The sequence below is a fragment of the Propithecus coquereli genome, unplaced genomic scaffold, assembly GCF_000956105.1.
Source record: "Propithecus coquereli isolate 6110/MARCELLA unplaced genomic scaffold, Pcoq_1.0 Scaffold222, whole genome shotgun sequence".
NCBI lineage: Eukaryota > Metazoa > Chordata > Mammalia > Primates > Indriidae > Propithecus > Propithecus coquereli.
Window position 1 is genome coordinate 776915 of NW_012147412.1, and position 25276 is coordinate 802190.

At 44.1% G+C, this 25276-nt stretch overlaps 2 protein-coding genes across 6 annotated transcripts in view; both read left to right on the top strand.

Moving 5' to 3' along the window:
* The window catches only part of POU2F3 (POU class 2 homeobox 3), a 71445-nt gene extending 66432 nt beyond the window's left edge, over positions 1–5013 (top strand). The window contains exons 11-13 of the mRNA XM_012644899.1: positions 2228–2294; positions 3466–3601; positions 4974–5013. Coding sequence (XP_012500353.1) covers positions 2228–2294; positions 3466–3601; positions 4974–5013 — 243 coding nt within the window. The remainder of the gene's footprint in view (positions 1–2227; positions 2295–3465; positions 3602–4973) is intronic.
* Positions 5014–10917: 5904 nt separating this feature from the next.
* Positions 10918–15777, top strand: TMEM136 (transmembrane protein 136). Of its 5 annotated transcripts, none has more exons than XM_012644892.1 (3): positions 10918–11102; positions 13195–13394; positions 15130–15777. In XM_012644892.1, exons 2-3 carry the CDS (start codon positions 13196–13198, stop codon positions 15666–15668), a joined length of 738 nt encoding a protein of 245 aa, XP_012500346.1. In that variant the 5' UTR covers positions 10918–11102; position 13195; the 3' UTR covers positions 15669–15777. The 5 variants fall into 5 exon arrangements, with proteins under 5 accessions (XP_012500346.1, XP_012500345.1, XP_012500348.1 ...); XM_012644891.1 differs by having other exon boundaries at positions 11026–11102; positions 12866–13394; XM_012644895.1 differs by having other exon boundaries at positions 11033–11102; positions 13220–13394.
* Positions 15778–25276: the final 9499 nt, after the last annotated feature.

Below are 25276 nucleotides of genomic sequence, written 5' to 3' on the forward strand. Positions count from 1 at the left end.
AGAGGAAATGGTGTGTGCAAAGGCGCTGAGGCTGGTGGTGGCGTGGGGTGGGGTGGAAGAGGAAGCATAGATGGCTGGAATGGGCTGGAAGCCAGGGGACGAAGAAGAGTGCGAACGAAGCAGCTGGAGTGGCCATGATCCAGAGGGGCTGGATTATGTAGGCATTGTAGGCCACATGAAGGAACCTGGACCATGTCATAGGAGCTTTGGAATCTTTAAAGATGGCGCTTTGTTTAGAGCAGATGAGAAGTAGGTCTTCACTTGGGTTCAATTCCAACCCAGGACACCAACATGGAGGGAAACGGTGGGAAGCCTAGAGGAGAGGCGAAGGGGCCTCACTTGTTATCAGCATTTGTTCAATGCACATTTACTGAGCACCGCAGAAGGCACTGGGGATGCAGCCGTGAACCACACAGGCATTATCCCACTGTCATGAAGTCCGCAGCCAAATGGGGGAGAAAGACATTAAACAGTTACACTAATAGTCGTGATGCCATGAAGGAAGAGGACAGAGAAAACGTCCTGATCCTGTCTTCTCAGATCTCATTGAGACAGTCCCTTGGGACCAGAACATAGTTTCTTCTGCTTCTGATATGAAATGATCTCCAAGATATATAGTTAATTTAGGAACAAAAAAAAGGTAAAAATGGTGCAGATCAGTGTGGGCAGAATACTACCATATACATAAGTGTATGTGGGTGTGTGCATGTGTGTGTGTGTGTGTGTGTGTGTGTATAAAATAAAAAAGGGGAAACCATATACAAGTATATTTCTGTTTGCATATGCATAGCCTGTCTCCAGAAGGAACCAGAAGAAGCTGGTCACAGTGACTCAATACATTATTATTTATTTAAAAACAACAACTTTCTTGGGTGTGGCTGCAGGGAGGGAGAAGGAGAAGAGGGAGGGAGACTGCTGATAACATCTCTTACTGCTCTGCCACCCTTCCAAACCATACCCCACACCCGTCTCCACCCTTCACCCGCCTTGCCCCCATCCTCTTAAGGAGGCTCATTGTCTAAGGAAAGGTAAATGCATGCAATGAGAACCCGTGCTGATTAAGGAGGAGATGTGTACATGCTGCGTCCTGTTTGGATGCGATCTTCCAAATCGGGGAGGGGAGGAATATCAAATCTCAGGTCCCTGAGCAGAACTGTCCTTCAATATCCTCTGAAAACACTGGTCCGAGCTTCCCCTGTCAGCATGAGAAGAATGAGGGGTAGTGACAGTATCCAGATTATAGCTCAAAAGAACAGTTGAATAACATCTAGAGATAATACAGCAGCTGACAGCTTCTTCCTTCAGGAAGGAAGCGAGCTCACATTTAACAAGCTGGCACTTCTTGCCAGCCATTAGGTTGGAAGCTTTATGGGCATGATCTCATTAGATCTGAAGTAGAAGAAAATATTAAGGAGGTATTGCTGCTGTTTTATGGATGAGAAAACCAAATCTCAGTGGGGATAGGTAAGTCGCCCAAAGTCACGTGGATAGCAAGTGGTGGAACCAAGTCTTACTCCCAGATCTGTTGGGTTCCAACGTCCATTCTTTCTATTCTATCTTATTCTGGGTTGTTCCAGGATAGTAATAGTGAGGGCGAGGTTCCCAAATTGCATGGGAGGTTAAATTATCACAGGTCCCTTTCTAATCTCAGAGTGGATGGTGCTGGGAGGTCTCCAGGGCAAAATGAAAAGCTTCCGAGAGCAAAGTTCAGCTCCTCCAGTGATCGCTGGAGAGTTCACGGTCCATTCATTCATCAAGGTGGGAAAGTCTAAAACAGAATTTCTGGGGCTGGACACTCTGCTGCCCTGAGCAAAAGCAGGGTTTATTTTAGGAAGGAAGAAATGGAGACCAGAAAAGAGGCAAGCGGCTAGCAGTACCTGCCACAGCACGATCCAAGAGCCTTGCTCTTTTCACTGCCAGGGCACTCAGCAAGGCAGCCTTCGGCCTGGCAGTGCCAAAGAAACCTTGCCAGGGGACACATGGCAGGGAGGGGAGGGCTTGGCACCAGGGAGCTTCCGGAGCAGAATGGAGCTGGAGCTGGATGCCTGTATGTGGTCCAGAGGCCTTCCTATAAAAAGGAGGATGGAGCAGAAGTTTCGGACTAAGAAATCATCAAGGAAGCCAAGCCCTGGTTTCTGCAGAGTCTGGGCCCAGAGTCCTTGGAGAAGGGCCCCGAGTTGGAGAAGGAAGCAGGAATGAACATTTACAAGCTGCTGTTGTTTTTCAGGTCTCTCCCTCAGGGTCTCTGGGCCCCCTCTCTGTCCCTCCCGTCCACAGCACCATGCCTGGAACAGGTGAGCTTTAAAATGAAGTTTCTGAATAACATCAGAATTCCTTTAAATATGGGATATTAGAACTGAAAAGCACCTGAGTTAGCCTTTCCTAAATGTATTTCTAAGGATGTTAAAGTCTGTGTTGGGAAAAAAAAAGTTTCCACGATCATTTAAGTTTGGGAAATGCTGATGTAAGCAAAGTTCAGACAAGTGTGTGTTTGTGTTTTGTTTTGTTTTAATTGCGGCACTTCCCAGCACTCGAGTGCATAGCACATTCCAGTGTGAGCTGTATGGAAGGCTGAGGGAAGGCAGGGCTTGCCAGACTAATTTTCTGCAAACTAAATTTCTCTATGTTTCAAAAAGTACCTATACAATTTCGAAGAAACTAGATCGGGTGACCATATGTCCAAGTGTGCCCAGGACAGTCCTAGTGTCTGCCTCATGTCTTGACATAATTATCAATGGCACTTCCTTCTACTTTTCACAGTGTCTTAGTTTGGACGGTAAAATATATGTCACCCTATCCACAGAACACAGTTTGGGAGACATAAACACAAGAATTAATCCAAATCTGCCATTTTACAGAGGATGAAAATGAGTTTCAGGGAAGTAAAACAAGTCAGCACAGGCCACAGAGCTGTTTAGTGAATGGCCTGGAACCGAGACAAGACTCGAGTCCCTTCACTCCTGGTTCAGTGCTCTTTCTAGAAGACCACGTACCTTTTCTTTGTGGAGATGGGGGAACTAGAGGAGGCTGGCAATCTCTAATTGTGCTCCTAGCTTCTCCTCCTTCCCTGTGCATTTTCCTTTCTTTCCTCCTCTCCTCTTTCTTGTTCTTTTCCTCCTCTTGCCTCTTGGTCTGGGGATGCATATGCCCAGCCCAGGGTGTGTCCTGGAATAGGATAATTTTGGCATCTGTCCTTCTTGTATTTGGCAAGTCTTGGACTTGCAGAACCAGCCACACCACTCTTGAGGGCCTGGGATGCAAAGAGCATTTGCCATGAGAGCCCCTCTGGGGCGGGTGGAGGTTGATGCTAACGTGGTAGGAGGTGGGCAGATGGGTGGGGGGTAGGAGAGGGTGAGGTACCTTTGGGGCTACACCAGGAAATCAAGTGTCTGAAGGGCCAGGTCACGAGGTCCCAGGACCCAGCAGCATTATTTTCCCCTTGTTTTTGCCTCTCCTTGTCCTCAGTAACGTCATCCTGTTCCCCTGGGAACAACAGCAGGCCTTCGTCTCCTGGCTCAGGACTCCACGCCAGCAGCCCCACTGCATCTCAAAATAACTCCAAAGCGGCAGTGAACTCCTCCTCCAGCTTTAACTCTTCAGGGTAAGATGGAGGGGAGAGTGCAGAGACATCCCAGCAGGGCCAAGGGACATGTGAGAAGTTGGGTTAATACCTTGGGAAAGAAAGCTTGTCACAGGGTTGGAGAAAGGGAATGTGGGGTAGGAGAGGACAGAGTGGAGAGCCAGACTGAACTTTATCCCTAGGGAGTGGAGATTTTAAAAAGAAGCTTCAGCTAGTGAGCAGTCCTGGCAAGGAGCTGATGTCAACAAAGCCAAAATTTCCATCCTCACTTTGAAGGGTGGAAATTTCCAAATACTCTTGTCAGAAAGGGCCAGGTCCTTTGCTGGGCTTAGGAGTGCTCCGCTTCATGCCAGGGACCCAGTTCTCAGGGTGTTCTGATGCGAGTCTAGAGCTTAGGCACAAAGAAAAGCCCGGGCTTCAAGCATGGCTGACATAGGGAGAAAGGGAAGTAGTGCAGCCTCCTGCCTCCTGCCCCCAGCTGCCATGCAGTGGGGACAGCAGCCTCCTGGGCCTTAGTTCATGAACCAAAGAATCTACTCTAAAAAGTGTTTTGAGAACCGATGCCTTGAGAGAGAGATTCTGCCCTGATTCAGAACAAAACAGAGATTGGAAAGCTAGGCGATAGGTTATTGACCTAAGATTGTTGGAAGAGATAAATCCACTTGTCCAAATCCAGGCAGTTCAGCAAAGAAGCAGCTCTTATTGGCCAATTGTTGAATAGCCCAAAAAGTTGGAGCTACTCACCTACCCCCATGGGGAGAGATAGACAGGAAAGGAGGTTCATTGGAGGGGGAGAGAGAGAGAAATATATAACATAATAATATAATATATTATATATTGGTAGCTTTAAAAAATTGTTTTGAAACATTCACATACCACAACATTCATCATTTTGAAGTGTATAGTTCAGTAGTTTTTTGGGGTTTTTTTGAGACAGAGCCTCACTCTGTCACCCTGGCTAGAGTACAGTGGCATCATCATAGTTCACTGTAACCTCAAACTCCTGGGTTTGAACAATCCTCCTGCCTCAGCCTCCCAAGTAGCTGGGACTACAGGTGCACACCACCACACCTGGCTAATTTTTCTATTTTTTGTAGAGACGGGGTCTCACTCTTGCTCAAGCTGGTCTCAAACTCCTGGCCTCAAGTGATCCTCCTGCCTCAGCCTCTCAGAGTGCTAGGATTACAGGCGTGAGCCACCACACACAGCCTGTCCAGTAATTTTTAATATTAATATAATCACAAGGTTGTACAACTATCATTGTTATCTAATTCTGGAACATTTCATCACCCCAAGAAACAACCCCTGCATCTGTTGGCAGTCACTCCCCACTCCTATCTTCCCGCATCATATGAATAGCTTTATGATTGACTTGTTTCTTCCTTCCTTCCAGATCTTGGTACCGATGGAATCATCCCACCTACCTCCACTGAGACCAAAAAGTTTCCCCTGCTCCACCCTGTCCTGTATTGCCCACTGGAAGGAAGGGAGTCATGCCTGCTCTGTATGGACAGATTACTTTCAGAAGAGTGAAAGAAAATCCCCATTGTCAATGAACCCAAACTGTTATCTTCTGCAGGAACAATGGCCTCCAGAGATCCAAACTGTGATTGAACCATGTTCTGACTTCTAATTGCTCTTGAAACACATATCCCCTCCTAGGAGTTTACCATTTTCACCTTCCTTGCCTGTGACCTTACCTTCTAGTTTCACGTACTTTAGACGGCTTCACTGTGGCAATAGTCTTTCAGAGAAAGGACTTCTTGCTATTATTCTCCAACTCATCTATGGGCTTCTGGGGACAGCCATTTGCCTGGCGTACCAAACTACCAGAGGGCAAGATAATGGTCTTGACTCTGAACTTAGTCATAATCCCTGGACTGATCCCAAAATCTGTGAAAACATTGAATCTGATATCTCCACCAAAGCCTTGATGTTTTCTCTGTCCAGCAAAGTTTTCTGACTGAATCTTCATTTCACCCCATTTTCTTTTTAAGCTCTTGCCCTTTTCTACAACCAAATGCATTCATCTTGGTCCCCAGGCACGTTGCTCCGCCCACTGGGGGCTCTTCTGTCTGCTCACATCTGCCCAGAGTTCAGGAGCGCTTTTTTCTCTCCCTCTTTGTGTTTCTCCTTATCCGCCTTCTCTCCTTGCCCTTGGCTGCAGGAAAGGAAGAATGCAAGAGCAAACACACAACAATTATGCTGGCAAAATACTTGTATATAGCCCTTTCCTGTTTTTGCAATATATTCTTCTTAATGTGGAATTTTCCAGCAAAATGTTTAACTCAGGTGTGAATTTTGAAGACATCTCTGTAATATTTTATCTTCTTTTTTTTTAAAAAAAAAAAAAAGGAAAAAATACCAAAGTGTGAAATACTGTGCTAACTTCCACAGAGTTCCCATGTGGGCTGGGAATCTTTGTTGACTTTTTTGGGAACGTTATCAATAGAGTCTCCTTTGTAGGCCAGTGTGTAGAGGTGTAATATGAAACCATTCCAGAAATGGTTGCTTTTTTTAAAAAAAGACTATATATCCAGGAAACTGGTGAGATTCAAAGGAATCTCTGTGTTCCTAAAGAAATTTGTATAGTGATTATAAAAACTATTCCACTATTGATAAGAGGTTTAAATTATTGTTTTGTGCCTTTTTGTTGTGGAGGGGATGTGAGTGCATATAATGAGATGGGATGGTGAAAAATGCTCCAGATTGGTTCATTAAGTGGATTACTCCCCACACTGATGCTAAAGATGTCATACGTTAATATAGGACCCTGAAGAGTTCAGAGTTCTTACTCTTTGTGATGGAATGACTTTGAGGGCAGACTAGGCAAGAGATTGGTTTCCTCATTTTGGAAGGGAGAAAATGGTGAATGTTTAAGATCAAGTCATTTGGAGATTTAAGAGTTGGAGGCTGAGGCTGCTATCTCATAGCTCAGATATCTCAAATGTCAAATAGTCATCATTTACAATGGAAAGCAATAAACATCTGAGGCAAAGGATAATTTAACAATCCTATATATTTGGCTTCGGAATGTGTTTTGACTTTTGGCAAGGAGGTCGAGGGGCAGGGAAGCTATCCTTGTGGTTTTTCTTAGATTGATACAAATTTAAAAAGTTATCATCGCTGAGTTAACATTGACCTGTGAGAAAGGGAGGCCCTTCAAGCATGTAATGGCTGAGGGGGAAAAACTAAAATTGGGACGAAACATTTGTTTTGAATAATAATATCCATGTGGGCAACCTATACACAAATAAGGGTTAACCGTTCCTGGCGCTTGCATGGGGCTTATAGTAAGTCTCTTATTTCATGTCATGACATGGAAGAAGACCTATTGGTAGTGGTTACTTTCTCAAGATCTAGTTAAAAGGGGCTCGGTGTGTAGCAGAGATAGAAAGTAGAGCCTTCGGCAGTAATTCAGGTATACGAAGGGACTACTCCACCACCCATGGGCCCACCTCTGCATATGTCTGCGCACACACACAGGTGTGCCTTCCCCCTCGTGTACTCACAGATGTGAGAGCTGACCCTTTCCTACAGCAATCCTGGCTACCTTGACATCCTGCCCTGGTGAGTGGTGAAAATTGATGCCCTGCCCTGTCCAAAACTCTGGTTTTCATACATTCGCCTGTGATGTTTGTGAAAGAAATCGAATTGTAGCCTAATTGTACAGCTTCCAGTAGCTTCCCTTGCCCATTAACTTGGACAGTTGCTGAACGGAGTCAAACTTGAAAGTGAGCACAGATTCACCTTTATGTCTGCATGATTCTGTACAATCCATAATTCCAGGGAAGTTTAATGGTAGCTCGATTAGCTGTTTCAGCATCTAATTAGGAACAAGAAGGAGCATCTAAGGGCAACAACCAGTCATTGCCGAGGGAGAAAGAAAAGGAAAAGAAGATCATTGCTGCTGCTTTTCAAATTTTCTTTCCTACTCTGATGCTTAGTTGATGCAAACCGGGTGGGCCCACCTGTGGGTTCTTAAGACAAAGACTTTTGGTCTGATTTAGAGAATGAGTTTATTAATCCCAAGACTCAAATCAGGAACCCTGTCCTGAGCCCCGAGGTCTCCAGGGCGCTGTCCTTCCTCCATGTGCACCCTGCACGCTCCTGTCATACCTCACTGCCTCTTCTGCTTCCTCCCTGTCTGGGAGGACCTCTTTGAAACGGACGCTTTCTTTTTCTGTATCCCTGTGCCTAACATTGCGACTAGCACATAATAAGCAATTAAAATTTTAAAAAATGGGCCAGGTGTACTGGCTCACACCTGTAATCCTAGCATTTTGGGAGGCTGAGGCAGGAGGACTGCTTGAGACCAGGAGTTTGAGACCAACCTGGGCAAGAGTGAGACCCCGTCTCTACAAAGAATATGAAAAGTTAGCCTGGCATGGCAGAGCACGCCTGTAGTCTCAGCTACTCAGAAGGCTGAGGCAGGAGGATCGTGTGAGCCCGGGAGTTTAAGGTTGCAGTGAGCTATGATGAGGTACTACACTCTAGCCTGAGCAACAGAAACTCTTGTCTCAAAAAAAATTTTTTTTTTTTAAATGGAATTCCTTTTTTTCCCCCACTCTAAACAACTTCTAACACCCTTCACTGAGGTAGGAGCTGTGAGTACATGAGAATACATTACACATGTGAGGGAAATTTTAGTTGCTTGGAGGCAGCATATCTTGGGGATTAAGGGCATGACCTCCAGAGTTGTACTGCCTGGGTTTGTACCCAGCTCTACCTCCTACTAATTGTGTCACCTGGGGAAAGTCTTGATTGTGCCTCAGTTTCTCACCTGTGAAATGAGGATAATAGGTCCCATCCATAGAGTTGTTAGGATTAAATGAGTTTATATATATATGTACACACGTAGAGTGCTTGGAACAATGCCTCTTGGAACAATGGTGCAATACAGGTATTATTTGTGATCACTGTGATTATTATAGTCATTGTTATTAAAGTAAACTGGTGGAGAGTTTCCTGTTCCCTGCTGTCCCCCAGCAGCCCAGAGCTTTTCTGGGGGATGCCATTGTTGACAAGGATCTGATTTGGTGGAACAGGGATTGTGGCCAAAGATATATACATTAATAAAATTTAATCCTAGCTAATAAAGCTTGAATGTGGAATCCCAATCACCCTAGGATAAAGGCCCAATATCCTAGGAAGAACTGGCACCTTCCCTTATCCCCTCAGCCTTTAGACTCCTGGAGCTAAATACTCTGTTCTTTTGTGGGAAATGGTGGCAGCAAGGGCAAAGTCCCAGATTCAGATACTAGAAGGAAAAAAATACTGCAACAAAAACAAATGGGGAAAATGTTGAGATTTGTATACTATCCACTTACTGAAATGGATCCTTCCGTGTTTTCTTTCTTTAGACTATCATTACCTCTTATCTGGTCTATCTCAACACAAGTGTAACAGGTCTTCTCCGATTCCTCTTATAGTGATTTTAGTTGAGTGGCCCTAGAACTGGGGTTCTCAACTTTGGCTACACACTGGAATCACACAGGGAGCTTTAAAAATGACTGACATCCACACAAAGATCCTGATGTACTTTGTTTGGGATGTGGTCTGAATATTAGTGTTTTTTTTTTTTTTTTAGAGAGACAGGGTCTTATCCTGTTGCCCAGGTTGGAGTGTAGTAGTGTGACCAGAGCTCATGGCAACCTCAAATTCCTGAGCTCTAGCAACACTCCTGCCTCAAAATCCTGAGTAGTAGGGCTACAAGCAGGTACCACAATGCCCACCTAATTTTTTTTTTTTTTTTTTGTAGGGGCATGGTCTCACTATGTTGCTCAGGCTGTTCTTGAACTCCTCAGCTCAAGCGATCCTCCCGCCCTGGCCTCCCAAAGTGCTGGGATTACAGGCATGAGCCACCGTGCCCAGCAGGCATTGGGATTTCAAAAGCTCCTCAAGTGATTCTGTGGTGCTAAGAAGGTTAAGGACCACTGCCCAAATGTGCACACAAATCACTGGGGATTTTGTTTAAATGCAGATTCTGGCTTAGCAGGTCTGGAGGTAGGGTCTGAGTCTGTGTTTTTAACAGACTCCCAGGTGATACCGATTTTGCTGGTCCATAGACCATACTCTGAATTCAAGGGCTCGAAGAGCATGATAATACGATTCCCTAGCTCTAAACATCATGGGATTTCTCTTATTAACAATAAAATGCTTCATCCTGGCATCTTAGATTGGCAACAGAGGCATTTAAGGCCCTCTAACAGCAGTGGTTTTCAAATGTGATTGATCATCTGAATGATTCTTGGGTAAGTTTTTAAAAAATACATATTCCTGGGCCCCCCACCAGACCTACTAAATCCCAGTATTCAAGGTGCAGCCTGCACAGTGTATTTTGAAAACACTTTCCCAGCAGTATAGATGATTGACAAGCTTTAGGAACTACAATATGCTTGCAATATAGTTTTCCAGGCTTATTTCCCATTAATTCAACCAACAAACATTACTGCACCTTTCTCATACCAGGTACTAGGGAAACAGATGAAAACAGTGTCATCCTCACCTTTGAGGAGTTGGCAAGATAAGTGACCAAAACTAGAATATGTACTGTTCCCCTGACATGGTCTAAACACTCATACCTCTGCTAAAGTCTTCTCCTTTTGAGAATGTCTGGGTCCCTCAGCACCCTATCATTGCCTGTGCGGATCAACCAAGCCACACCCTCTTTATCCCATCAAGACTCCATACTTCTCTCTTCAAACTTACTCTGTTTGGTATTAAAATAGACCCAAAGGAGGAGAAAGGACTTACCCAAAGTGAAACAATAGTTGACATTTATACAGTGACTTGTATGTGCCAACCATTGTTCTAAGCACTTTATATATGTAATCTTTTAAAATTCTCACGATACCCTTATGAACCGGGTTTTATTATTATCCCCATTCCGAGTACGAAAAAAGGGAGAAACAGGAAAGTTAAGTAACTTGCCCAAAGGCATACCAGGCAAGGTTTACCCTTAAGCCTATGCTTTCCTGCTAAGTTGGTGACAGGGCTGAAATTCAGAATACGGTAACTTCTATTCTCAGGCCTGAGCACTTCCCTGGTTGTCAGTTATTTGGGTGGTTATTTCCCAATTTAGATTCAAGTATGAGGGCAAGGACGATGTTTTACATCTCCCACAGTGCCTAGTTAGGGTGCAAGCACTTAGTAGGTGCTCAATAAATGGTTATTGGATGGGCTGTCCCAACATGGGTAGAGGAGGAATGGGTATTAATTTAAACCAACAGACAACAACACATAAACAAGAGCAACTGCCTGCAGGTCTCACGTCACCACTAGATCCCTTCTCACCCGCCCCCCACCCCGCCAGAAGAAGGAACGTCCAGCGCCCAGCTCCGGCTCTGCGCTCCGTCCTCCCGGCCAGCAGATGCCCCTAGACCCCCGCTCCTTCGCCGCCGCCGCCGCCGCCGTCACCGCCTTGTCCTCTCCCCTTCGCTGCGCCGCTTCCTGTTGCCGCGACCCGGGCCCTGAGCTGTGGGCGCCCGGGCGCCCGAGGCTTCCCGGTGCGCTCCGCTAGGTAACAGCGGAGTGGGCGGGTGGGCGCGGACCGGCCGGCCCCCTGGCGGGGAAGGAGGCGGGCAGACGGCGGCCTGGCCCTGCAGGGGAGGGGGCCTCCTCCGGCCTCTGGGCGCCGCGGCCTCCCCGCGCCAGGCCGCCGGGGGCCGGGGTAACGGTCTGCCTGGCTCCGGGCTCCCGGGCCGGGCGCGGCCGGCAGTCGCAGGCACGTCCGCGCGGAGGTGCGATCGCGGCCCTGCGAGACGCCGGAGGGTGCCGCCCGCCGCCAGCCACGCCTGCTCCGAGGCCGCGAGCCAGGTGGGCCGGCCCGGCGCTCCTGCTCGCCGGTCTGGCCCTGGAACGGGAGAAGCCGGGAGAGGAGCCCGCCCTGGACTTTTGAGCTGCGATGGCCATCTAAATACCCTTCCATGCTTTGACAAAACCAAGAGCAAAAAGCCGAAACCCAGACACGGAGTTCCCAAGGTCACAGAGTTGCAGCTGCCATTTACAAATGTCTGTTCTTTTATTTGTTTTTAAATGGGCCACTGTTTCCTCCATTCTGCCAGGGAATTAGGATTCGGAGAAGAGGACTCTAAAAATACTAATCGGCATATCCAAATGAGCTGATCCGCATTACTGGCCAGTGACCCTGGCATTTAAAAAGAAATAAGGGAGGACAGTTCTTTTCACTCTAGGTACTTTGTATTTCTGTCCCTTACTCTGAAAATTGGCCTGGATGTTTTACAAAATTTATCTCAGAACTCCATGTCAAAACTGGACCAGACTATAGAGTTCTTAAATTCTTTTTTCTTTCTTTCCTTTCCTTTCCCTTCCTCTCCGTTGTCCTCCCCTGTGCCTCCTCCTCCCTCTTCTTTTTTATTTTTTTAAATTTTTTAGAAAACCGAGGCTCTAGAGGTTAAAGTGATTTGCCCCCACTCCTACAGCTAGGTAGGGACAGAGACAGAATTAGTACTCAGGTCTATTATGAACATCTCCTATTTTCTTGAATGGAAATCTGATTTCAGATGAAAGCTGTACAGAACTTGACCTTCATAAACCCCTTTGTGGATAGCATTCTCAGGAGTGGCTTGTGTATTGAAGTGTGTTGGTCCACAGATACTATTTCACTTGTTGGAATAGGGTTAAGCAATAAGTGTAGCCATGCGGAAAATTCCTGCTGAGATGAGACAGATATCTGAAATGTTTTCGACTTTTTTTATTTGTACTTTCAATAGAGGAGCTAATGAATATTAATCACAATTGGTCATTTTTAGATTTTAATCCTATATGACTAAATTGACTCCGTTATAGTTGTTCTTGTCCTAATGTAGTTGTCACCAGTAAAAATTCCAAAGTGTAGCTTTCTGACTTTGTTTCATTTTTGACTGAATAATTGCCTTAAAGCTATTTTTAGATTTCAACAAAAACTCCCCTCTTGTGCCTCAAAATCCTGCTTTCCCCCTTGGTAAATCTTTGAGTTGGATTTCAGAACCGAATAGGACTGGATTTTTTCCCCCTTCCAGGAAGTCTGGACTCTTTGTTTAGTTCTATATTTAGATTTACCCCAAGTTTCAATTTTGACTGATAAACCTGTGACTCAAATCCAAACCTCAGCTGAATTTAGTATGGCTTAAAACCACATTAAACTGCAGTGTGTCATGTGACCTCTGGCAGAAACCAAAGTGGCGGTATTCTGTTTTTTCATGAGAGCTTCTCATTGGGATTTTGGCAATTCGAAGACATTATCTAATACACTGCCTTATTATCCATGTATTATTGTCCAAGGTCAGTCATCACTGGAGGGTTGTTACTGACATTTACTCATCATAAAATGTGATGTTAGACAGCCTACCAACTCAGAATGCAGTCCCTGGCTTCCAGTGTACAGCTGCTACTGGTTGCCAGCATGTTATCTCTAAGGAACATGGAGTTATAAATACAGCCATACTTAAATAGAAGATGCTTGGCTGTCCAGATAAGGAGAAAGTATTTCGGTAAAAGCAATGTTTTTGTGCTATTCTATGGTAGAAATGAGGACATATACACGCAGTGACCCAATGCTGTTTTCTTATGGTGCATCCTTTGTTTTTCTGGTTTTGGTCTTTTCATCCTAGGATGGCATTAGCTCTGTGTCTGCAGGTGCTGTGCAGCCTGTGTGGCTGGCTCTCGCTCTATATTTCTTTCTGCCACCTGAATAAGCACCGAAGCTATGAGTGGAGCTGCCGGCTGGTTACTTTCACCCATGGAGTCCTCTCCATAGGCCTCTCGGCTTATATTGGCTTCATTGATGGCCCATGGCCTTTTACCCACCCAGGTAGGTAGGAGATGGTAGGGGATTATTTCTTAAGGATTTATGATTTGGGGTTAGTCCTAGAAGGATGGAACTGTTAAATAGAATTTGTACAATATTGAAGAATAATTCCCACTATAATTTGTATTATAGTCTTCATTCTTTATTGTTAACTCTGATATTGCATATGTCACCTCTTGTTTCTGTTTTTCATAACTCTACTTTTAAAACACATTTTTTTTTTTGAGAGAGAGAGGGTCTTGTTCTCTCATCTAGGATAGAGTACAGTGGTGTCATCATAGCTTACTGCAACCTCAAACTCCCAGGCTCAAGCAAACCTCCACTCTCAGCCTCTATGTAGCTTTGAAACTTCAGGCATGTGCCACCACATTTGGCTAACTTTTTTATTTTTTGTAGAGATGGGGTCTCACTATGTTGCTCAGGCTGGTCTCAAACTCCTGGCCTCAAGCAATCCTCCCATCTCAGCCTCCCAAAGTACTAGGATTATAGGCATAAGCCACCATGCCCAGCCTTAAAACAAATTTTAAATTGCTTGTTGTTAATACAATTTAGTCAATCAGAAATGTATAAAACATAAAGCCAATATCAACATCTTCCCACTACCCAACCCCAAACAGGTACAAATAGAACTATATTTTATAAGTTCTTTTGGTAAACTGTAATTTTTACTCAGTTGTAATTCAAAGGACATCATCTTTCCATGTCTACGTAAAAATGATAAGGTCTTACTTGTCCTTTTTGATTGTTCCATGTTATTGTGTTGTATGCATTTGCTATCACTGATTTAACAAACGCTTCATTAATTTGGATAGTTGTATTAGTTTTTAAATCACTAGATGTGGGAGTGTTACTTCCTTGCGTATGCAAAAATTGCACCCCGTGGGTACAAATGTTGGCTGCCATCACAAAATACCACATATTGGGTGCCCTAAATAACAGAAATTTACTTTCTCACAATTCTGGAGGCCAGAAGTCCAAGATTGATAACGTGCTGGTAGGTTTGATTTCTTCTGAGGCCTCTCTCGTTGGCTTGCAGATGGCCACCCTCTCACTGTGTCCTCACATGGTCGCCTCTGTGTGTGTGTGTGTATGTCCTCCTCTTCTTTAAAGGACACCAGTCATGCTGGATTAGAGCCCACCCTAATGATCCCATTTAAACTTAATTTACCTCTTTAATGGCCCTTTTCCCAAATACAGTCACATTCTGAGGTATTGGGGTTTAGGGATTCAACAGATGAATTTGGGGGGTGGGGGACACAGTTTGGCCCACAACTCCCCTTAGATTCTTTTTTAAAAAAACTTCCTTAGATTCACATATTGAGCTTCAGGGTTTTCCCCAAAATTGTGGAACTGAGATGAAAAAGCAACTCGTAAGCTTTGTGTTTTATATGGAGATTCGTAATGGTTTCAAACATGTCAGGTCCTTGCAACCTATGTTCTTAGACATGGGAACACACTAACTTTTGGGATTCTCTCCAGAGTCTACTTTCAGAATAGGTTAGTGCCACTAGTGTTCAGTAACTGGACCCATTAAGCTAAGAAATTAATCTGATGTTCAGGACAGAATGACTCAAGAGTCTGGAAACAGACTGTTAGCAGGTTTAAAAAGCATGTGCCTGCCATTGTTTTTGTCTTCTTCACTGATTCAATAAGATTTGAAAGACAACAACTTAGGATCCCTGTGTAAGGTAGCACTATTCCCAGTCACTCAATTCGCTTCTGTCTTGGTTTATTTCAGGCTCACCTAATACACCCCTCCAAGTTCACGTTCTGTGTCTCACCTTGGGCTACTTCATCTTTGACTTGGGATGGTGCATCTACTTCCGGTCTGAGGGTGCCCTGATGCTGGCTCACCACACATTGAGTATCTTGGGCATTATCATGGCCCTGGTGCTTGGGGAGTCAGGCACAGAAGTCAATGCAGTCCTCTTTGGAAGTGAAATTACCAATCCCTTGCTACAGATGCGCTGGTTTCTCCGTGAAACAGGGCACTATCACAGTTTCACTGGAGATGTAGTGGACTTCCTCTTTGTGGCTCTGTTCACTGGAGTGAGGATTGGCGTAGGAGCTCGCCTCCTCTTCTGTGAAATGATTTCACCCACGCCCAAGTGGTTTGTGAAGGTTGGGGGAGTAGCTATGTATGGTGTGTCTTGGTGTTTTATGTTTAACATCTGGCGCTTTGCATGGAAGAAAAGCATCAAGAAGTACCACGCTTGGAGAAGCAGGTGGAGTGAGGAACGGCAGCTAAAACATAATGGACATCTCAAGACACACTAGCCACGACTTGCTTCAGATAATGGGTTGGGTTAGTCAGCCATGGGAACAAGGTTGGAAATATGGCTGTTATGGAAGTACGCTTAAACTTAGGTTTCAGAAAAGGGCTAAACTTATTGATCAATTTGGTCAGTCTTCAAGCTGAGCATATACCAGTATTAAAACACTAACTTCTACAGTGGCACAGTTGTAGAAAGTGAGAACACTCAGTGGTAGTTGGGAATAAGTCAGAACTGTGAAGTGAGAACGACTGGCACTTATTTTCATTTGTGGTAACCCTGGGTCCTCTTGTCCCTGGGAGCTTTGATGTTCAGACAGAAAGGAACTCGAAAAAGATTAGTGCTATTTCTTGTTCCTTCAAGAAGTAATTGCTTCCATAAACACTTATTCCTGCTTTCTGTGTAGCAATTTATGTAAGTCCATCCCATTTACTATAAAATGAGGGACTGTCAGGAAGACACATGCCTTTGGCAAGGAAGAGGGGATTGGGTCTGCTTAGACGAAGGAGAAGAGAAAAGGATGAGAGTTGAAACTGTGGCAGTGGTTGGGGGGCACTTACTGAACCTCCCTATACCAACTCTGTTGGAGGTCCCCAAGACTACCCCCAGGTTTTGTGATTCACTAAAGGACTCAGCATATAGTCATGAATAGCTTTGATTTATTACAGTGAAAGGATACAAAGAAAAATTAGCAAAAGGAAAAGCCACCTGGGACAAAGTCTGGGGGAAACTAGGTACAAGCTTCCAGAGTCCTGTCCCAGTGGAACCACATAGGAGGATGTGCTTTAGTTCCTCCAGCAACGATTTGTGACAATGTGTGAAATGGTTGTCTGCTGGGGAAGGTAATTATAGACTTGGTTCCTATGGTTTTTACTGGGGACAGGTCATGTAGACAGACTCTGCTGGGCACATAGCAAAATTCAAGACTCTCAAAAGGAAAGCAGGTATTAAGCATAAACCATAGTGTTTGCACAAACAGCTTAGGCACAGTGAGCCAGTCTTATCAGTTAATGGTGGGAAGTCTCCCAAAATCTAAGTTTGCAGATGCCGGCTAAGGGCCAACCTTGCAAGCGGGCCTTTCCAAGGATAGCAGTTCAGGCCTGCTGTGTTAACTCTTTTCTGCACAAAAACCATAGAGCTAGGGGTTTGGATTCCAGATAAATGAGGTGTGGGTAGATTTACTGAGTCCTGCTATATGGGTTCTGCCCTACCAGGAAAACTGTGCCAGTTCTCAGGGCTTTTGTGCATTAATCTCTTAGGCATTTGAGGCTATGACTAAATTCCATAGGGATTTACCATGTGGATTCCACTGTGTTTGAGATGGCAGTTCAGGTTTCAGCTCTGTTGTACATATTGCAAACTAGAGCCAAAGACTTTAAAGTGTATACTGGCCTCAGGGTGATAAGGCTAATTTTTTTGTTTTTCTCTCTCTTTTCATTTCAGATACATTCCCTTTTAGTTTTTCTTCTTTCTCTTAAAAAGGTGCCACTCCATGGACAAACTAATATGATAAGGCCAGTCTTGGAAGGAAAAAAAAAATTTTCTCAGTGTGATAATCTCTAGTCCCAAGTAGGAGAAGCGAGAATAGAAGCTTAGAATAAGGGGTTAAGAATCGAGAATTCTTGAGTTCTTTTAGCTAATTTTGCTACTCACTTGCCAGATCATTTGGGCAAGTTGTTTATTCTCTGCCTCAGTTTAAACCTGTTGTGAATGAATGAAATACCCTGCTGTGTATTTCAAAGAGATATTATGTGGCATTTTATTAGTGGAGGTCTTTATGGCTTTTATGAAGAAATGATTATTTATATATTTATTATTTGTTTATTTATTATTTATTTTTACCACGTTATTTAGACCAATAGTGATTGATTAGCTCAGTTGGTAAGCAAGGGCGCGGTGCTACTGAAGTCAAGGCTGAAGGTCAGTAGGAAGTGTCAGGCCATTCTTTGGTCACTAACCTAATGAGTGGCCTTGAAAATGGATGTCATTAGCCACAGAAACCAGGCATGAGGGAGTGGTTGGAACTGTGTAAAGTCATCACTGCTAAGGGAAAAGAAACTTTAAAGGCATGTTACCAATGGGTCTTTTAAAATGAGTGTCATTTGGTTGAAAACTTTTGCTGGGTATTGAAATAATCTGACAGCAGCATCTCTACCTCTTTTCTTTCTATGATCAGTATCCCTAAAATACTAGTGAGCTTCTTTCCAACAAAATCGTGGTCAAAGTAGGATGCTGGGGAATGCTGATTTTAGCAAAAGCCTAGTAGAAAAGAGTGGCTTGGCGCATGAGCTTAAAAAAAAAAGAAAAAGCTGGCTCTTGAATTTTGGCCCAGCGCAACCTGTTCCATACCAGACAAATGAATAAGCTTAATCTGGTACCAATTCTTTTCTCCCTTACCCCTCAGAAGTGAAGGGATTGCAGATCTTCCTGTTTTGGGGCACTCTCATAGAAATGTACATAGGCTTTTTTGAATGATGAGAAACCTGAATAATTGATAAGGGGAAGGGAATCCCTCATTTCAGCTTTTCTTGATGTTGTAACTCATAGCTATGAAGAAACATCTGAGAGAAAACTATGAACTGAAGATGACTCAGCAGTTAAGATGCTGAGTCTTTACACCACAGGTAAATGAAGGGCTAATTAATGTGTGGTCTGCTCAGACAAAATGAAGTACTCATTTGCACTTGGATTACTATGTAATAATAACTAACGCTGTTCAAGAAGGATTTGTATTTCAATAAGATTTGTACTAAATTTTATAAAAGTAAAACAACTTTTTATAAACCCAGAGTCTGTCTTTATATCTTTATTGGGATTTTGCCAATAAGTTAAAAAAAAAAGAAAAAAAAAAGCATTTTCGGCCTGTAGAAATGTTGACCCATATTCGTATGTACCAGTGAAATATCTCTAATCCGCGGTTTATCATCAGTCATTCCTATTTTTTATTTTGGGGCTAACAGTTGACATACAGAAAACAGTTTGCCAAAAGAGAGGAAAAGAACTTAATTTTTTTTTTGTTCTGCCATCTGTTTGGGCAGTTTCCTTGAAAATGATGATTTGGAGCAAGTTGACATCAGAGACATTATCTGAAGACAGCCAGAGTTCCTGTATTCAAAACTATACTTCCAGCGCTTAAAACAGTCTGGAACACATAGTAGGTACTTAATAAGCATGGATGAGACGATGAGAATGTGGTTTAGAATAACCCCTCCATTAGAAAACCTACTCAAAGAGCATGTCCAGTGGATTGGATCACCTATGTCACTTTTCTAGGGCAAGTGCCCCTGGGGAGGCTGTTCTACCTAGATTGGCTTAATTCTTTTGAAGGCACTCTATAGATTGAGCCTTTAGAACAATTTAGCTACCGGCAGCTGTAAGGAGGCTTTCAGCGGATTTTTTGTTTTAATCATTATTGCTTTGTGGGTGACTATAGAGATTTTCATCATTTAAAAAAAACTGATTCTGGAATGAATAACCACTGGATTAATTCAATCCTTTGCTTACCATCTTTTGAAGCTTTCCCACAGTAAAATGCCTTCTTTGCTCACAGTTAGAACCTTGTGTCTGTTTAAGTCTGGAAGGATCTTGAAAGCAGCTTGCCAAGAGGTTTTGCATGCAAGGAAGAGAAGGTGAATTAGGAAACGTTCCCAGTTTGTTTCATTCCTGAAGCTTAAGTGTTGAGGCATTCTTGAAGGAAAGAGGGGAACACATTTTTAAGATGCATGATTTGATGAGTCATTGGGTCCAATTAATTTAATACTCACACTGTAACATCACTAGAATAGGGGAAAATAAGATAATTTAGTACGTTTAAGAAAGATAGTTTACTAAGCTTGGGGATAAGGTTTGCGTTTTGATCATTGTATACAGACGAGTGGAATGCGTTCCAGTTATATACAGACAACACTCAATTTAACTGGGAGTCTTCAGGATAGAATCGTCATGCTAGGATACACCAGCAGGTGGCAATGTCCTGGTCTGATCATTAGGAAAGTGGCTTGGAACCCTAATCCACTTCTATTCTTTCCAAAAATAAACATTACAAAATTAGCTGGCTGTGCCCCGAACTTAAAAAATCAAGCAATAAAGAGTCATCTTTGGCTTCTGTTTATCTTTTCCTTTTTTTTTTTTTTTTACCCCGTCCTAACGTCAGCCTTAGCTCATGCATCTATTTAGGGATAATGATCCTTTCATTAACTGTTGTGGAATGACTTTTAGAAACAGCATTGTTAAGAGGTAATTGTTTCCTCTCTCCACATCCACTGTTTATTAGATTTGATTTGCTACTTGATTTCCACAACATGGCTGAAATCCCTTGCCACCCACACAGGTTTAAACTCCGAAGTCTGAAAATAGTTGGATAAAAGGGATAGCCGTTTGCAGGCAGAATTGGAGAACGACATTGTCTGTGGTACTTAAATTGCCACAATACTGAATTATTCAATCATAAAACTAGATGGATATCTAAATCTCTCTACCCAGTAGAAAAACAAAAGCCGGAAAAATATTTGGGAACTCTTCAGAGAGAACTGTAATGCTATTTACTGGATAAATACACTTTATTTTCTTCTCCCATTTCTTTCCACAACAAGCTTGTTAAGTCTCTACGGAAAGCACCATACTTTCTCAATTTGGCAAATAATATATTTCATTTTGCCAAGGCAACCTAAAAGCAATATTTGTACCACGAAATCCTGGCTCCGGTCCCCAAATCCTCTTTCTCCCCAGCCTTACGCGCCTCCCTGCTCCAGCCCACCCTTGTCCTCTCCCGGGACAAGGCCAGCAGGTGCCCCAGGTGACCGACCAACGCCGAAACCTCTCTGTGCTGGGATCTGCTTCACCGGGACGCTGGCCGGGCATCCGGACCTGAGCTCGCGTCCCTCGGTCAGAAGCACTCGATACGTGTTATCGGAAAATACGAAGAACAAGTACATTCCCTGAAAGAATAAAAGTTTCCAGGACAAGGGGGGCGCGTAATTCCCAAAAAGAGCCTCTCTCTCATCGCCACCTCCTCGGGATCTGGGGGTGCTCTCTGGAGGTCTCTGGCGAAAGCTTAATACAAGCTACACGCCTAAGTGCACAAATCCAGCACTTACGGGGCTCTGGGGGTTGGTGGGTGGGAGTCCCTTAGCAGCCGGTTCCCACCTCCCTCTGCCCCGCAGAACTACTTTTTCGCTTCTCTAACCACGGCTCAGCGGAGGCGTCCGCGCGGGGGCGGCGCGCACCCGAGGGCGGCGCGTGGGGCAGCGGGCGCGGGGCGGCGGAGGGATCCCGGGTGAGGCGGCTTCCCGAAGTCAGAGGGGAGGAGGCCAAAAAAAGTCGGCGGGGGAGGGGAAGAGCGAGCTCGCGCTGGACGCGGCCGGGGCCGGGAAGGCAGAACCGGAACCGGAACCCGTGCGCGCGCCCGCAGTTGTCGCACGGCCCCCACCGCCGGTGGCCTCCTCCGCCGTCTGCGCGCGCTCCCGCGAGGGCCCCCAGGACCCGGCGAGCCGGCCCTGCGCCGGGAGTCGCCGCCGCCGCAGCCTGCGGGGCCGAGGCTTCCAGGCCGGGCTGGACTGGGATCTCCCGCCCCTCGCGGAACCGCCGCCTACCGGAGCGTCGGGGAGGAGCCGCCGCCGCCTCTGCCGACTGCGGAAGAGTCCGGGCCTCAAAGGGATGGGAAGCAGCCCGCGGCTCTGAGAGAGCCGGGTCCCTGTCACCTCAGGCTGCGCTCAGGCTGCGGGACCCCCTCCCCCGGCGGCCGCAGCTCGTCCCGGCGCGCGGAGCCTGGTGGGGGCGGCGAGGAAGACGAGAGGGGTCCCAGGGCCCGGGGACATGGAACCGCGCGGGCCCGGCGCGGGACAGCCCGAGACGCGGCCGAGGCTGCGGCCACGAGCAGCCGGCAGCCCCAGATAGAGAGCGGGGACGAGAGGGCCCCGGTCCTGCCGCGGCGGCGAGACTCCCGAGGAGGAGCCGACACCCGTCCCTGAGCTGATCCCGCCCCAGCCCCGGAGGGATTCCCGGGTCCCCTTCCCACGGTTCGCAGACTTCTCTCTCTGAGGAAGTTTTCTCCCTGTGCCTTCTGGAGGATCTATCACTAGCTCTGGGACTCGCTTTCTGGCTGACTTTCTCCGTTTGTTTTGGGAGATCACTTGTTTTGCTCCAGCCCGCATCCCTTGACCCCCTTCCAATCGGATGTTCTAGATGACTGAATGGAGTTTTGAGTTGGACTTTTGTGTCCCTGACGGAGTTGGGCCTGATCCCAGAGCGCTCGGGGTGGGGTGGAGGTGTTACTGTAAAATGCAAGTTGGATAAAAGGAGGACCTCTCGCCAAGGGCCCCAATGAGTGGCACACAGTCTACTATCACCGACAGGTTGGTATGAAGTTCCTCCTTCGCTTAGCCTCCCTGGATTTGGCCCGACCTTGCAGGAGAGTCGGTGACTGTAGATTGCATTTGGCCAGTGAAGTTAGTTGACAGGCATAGGAAAGAGGGTTGTTTCGGAGCTATGCAATTTAGTCTAGGGTTGCTGCCAAGTTATCCAGTTGATTGAATTTGGAAATGTACTTTCCTGGAGAGAAACTTTCCCCCAGATTTTCAGAGAAGGGGTAGGTAAAACTATGATTGTGGTTTTCTGTCTGTAGCGTTCATTACTATTCTGTACTCATTTTGGAACCAGAGGAAGGTCATTTTGGGTGAAGGTCAGTGCCTGAAGTCGGCTGGGTATTGGTGTTATCTGTCAGTTTTAGTCCTGTCCTGTAAGTAGTACTTTAGACAGTTACATTTTAAGAATTTCTCTCTGCGAACTTAATTTTGAGCCTGCTGCATGATGATTTGTGAACTTGATCTCTTTTAGGTGTTTCCCTGCACAGTGTTTAATTATTATCTAATAATTTTCCAGAATGTTGACATTACCAGTAAATCACAGGCTCTTGCCGGAGGCGTCATCCAGGAGCTGAAAGAAATGAGGGAAAATCATCGGATTTGCTTTTAATTACTGTATTTTAATATTTCATTTTCCAGAAATACTTGGCGTTTAAGGGATATGAGACCTCAGCATATGACGAGTGTGGCAGGTGGATTTGTTGAGTTCTGTGTTTGTCCCTTACAGTACTTATCAATGTTGCATGGTGGTGTGTGGTGAATTAAGCTAGATCTTAATATGTGGTTCCCTTACTCCTAAGAGCTATTCTTTTGAATAGGTTAAGCAATGAGAGCCTATTCGTTCCTTTACCATATTTCATTTCATGATTTAATTATGACACTGTACTAGTCCCAAATTTTAGTCAGCTTGCTTTATTTTTAAGTCACCCTTCAAACTATTACATCATAAGAAATAGATCTAATAACTGAATTTAGAGGGCCAACACTGATGAAAAGTGCAATAGTGCTCCTGCAGAAAGTAATAATTTCCTAATAAGAGTTTCATCCAATTGTAAGACTCATTTGTTGATTTTAAAAGGGCCAAATTCCATTATCATACCATAACAGCTACTCCAGAAACAGAACTTCCTCTTCCTGTTGATGCTTTCCAGTGTCACATGAATGTTCACATAGAAGATTCCATTAAGTATTTAAACTATTTATATTCTTTACATGTTTTTTAAAAAATGGGTTTTCACTTTCAATAAAATAATTTTTAATTTTTCCAAGAGTACAGGTAACATGAGTAGCCACTGTGATTATCTTGCTTTCATCTAGTTATCCCCATTCCTTTCCTTTCAGGGTGTTTTGCTTCTGAGAAATCACTTTCACAAGCGTGTGGATAATTTGTTTTCCTGGTTCATTCAATTCTTACCCTTTCTGTTGAGCCTGTAGACAAGAAGTCTTACTTGGAACTAATGTAATGTTGGTTTTCATTGTGATACTGGGTCTGTTTAATTTGTAGAAACAGAACTTAGGATCGTGAACTCATTCCACACAAAAATCACTTGAAAGCCCTCAAGTAATGATTTCTCTTTAGCATTGCTTCTCAGAAGTTTTCTTCCTCTTTCCATTATCTTGGAAATAAAATCTTGGGATGTGTTCTTTATACATTAGATGGCATGTAAACATTCAATACGCATGCAATTATTGAAGGTCTGTTCCTTGCCAGGCACTGTACTAGGCACAAAAGATTAAAAGATGAGTACTTTAAGATTAATCTGCAAATTGGTTTGTACATTGGATTTTTGAACTGGTTCAAATGCTGCCTAATTTTACATAGTTTTTTTAGAAAGAAAAAGACTTAGCTACTTAATAAGCACTACTGAGACCTGTTTCTTAGGAATTTATTAATAGGTTCATTTTTTAATGAGAATAATTCTTATTTGACCACTACTTTTTTCTAAGTATATTTTTTTCCGTAAATATAAAGCATCCATTTTCTCTTTAATAGAGTAGTTCCTGATTTGATTATATATTAGGGCGAAATCTGGAAGCACTGGTTTAGTATTATTTTTACGCCAGGTTGCCTTAACAAAGTTAGGAGTATAGAATAGTTTCTAGCTTTCTCTCAGCCCTACGTACCTCATCCTCTTTTCTTACTAACTTGAGTGTACTCTGGGTATATTTTGCTGATTCTAGAACTATTGGCAAATTAACAGTGCCAGCATAGCTTTTTAGAGATCCTTTCAAGTTTGAAGTACTGTATGTGGTATAGCTTTGTTTTGTAGAGTGTGCAGAATCACCAGGCCAGCTGTGTGAGTTAGAGTTCTTTCATTGTGGTGCTTCTGACTTCAGAGTCTGTCCTCAGTTGAAATCAGACTGGCTGGTTTTGGGCGTTGTTCTGTTTTGCAGTTTGTGGCAGGCGACACATGGCTGAACAAGATAAGAAGGGTTTTATTCTTGTGTTAGGGACGTGCTGGGGCTGGGATGGAATTCAACTATGTTTAGGCTCTGATTGGCCACTTTGGATACTCAGAACTCTGTTATATCCTGTTATTATTTTGCAGTTAAATCAACACATTCACCAGCTCTCTTTCTCTTTCTCTTCTACTCCTCAGCCCCTTCCCCTTTTCTTAAAACTGAAAACTTAAAACGTTTAGATTTTTTTATTTTTATTTTTTAACTTCAGCCTTTGTGTGGCATTTAAAACTTAAAACTCAAACTATGTTTATGGTTGCTATTGTTTTTGTGTAATATATCTGAACATCTTTTAAAAAATCTAAGCAGTTTATGAATACCTTCTAGTCTCTTGCTTTGTAACTTCTGTGAGACCCGGAGACTAGTTTTCAGTGTTTAGAATGAGCACTTCAAAAATGGTGGAAATGTCTGATAGCTGCTTTTCAGTCTGCATTGATTGCTGCATTCAGTCCTAAAATATATCCCAATTGTTACCAATCCTAGATGTCTTCTATCCCTGAGACTTAGGGATCCTATGGCAAGTGGAATTTCTTCTGAGAGGTAGAGAGGAAAGAATGCTCTTCCAGTGGACTCAGTAAATGATTTCAGTACAGATTCTATAATAGTGAATTTTCTGGGACAATATAGGTAGGAAAGTTATAAAGGTCTTTCTTGAAATAAATGGAGTTTTGTTTTTCCTGGGGTGTATAGATTTTGTTGTTGTTTTAGATTTATAGATAAATAAGGTTTTTGATATAATAACAATTTCTTAGCACTGAATTCAGCTTCAGGCTGTTTACGCAAACTTAAA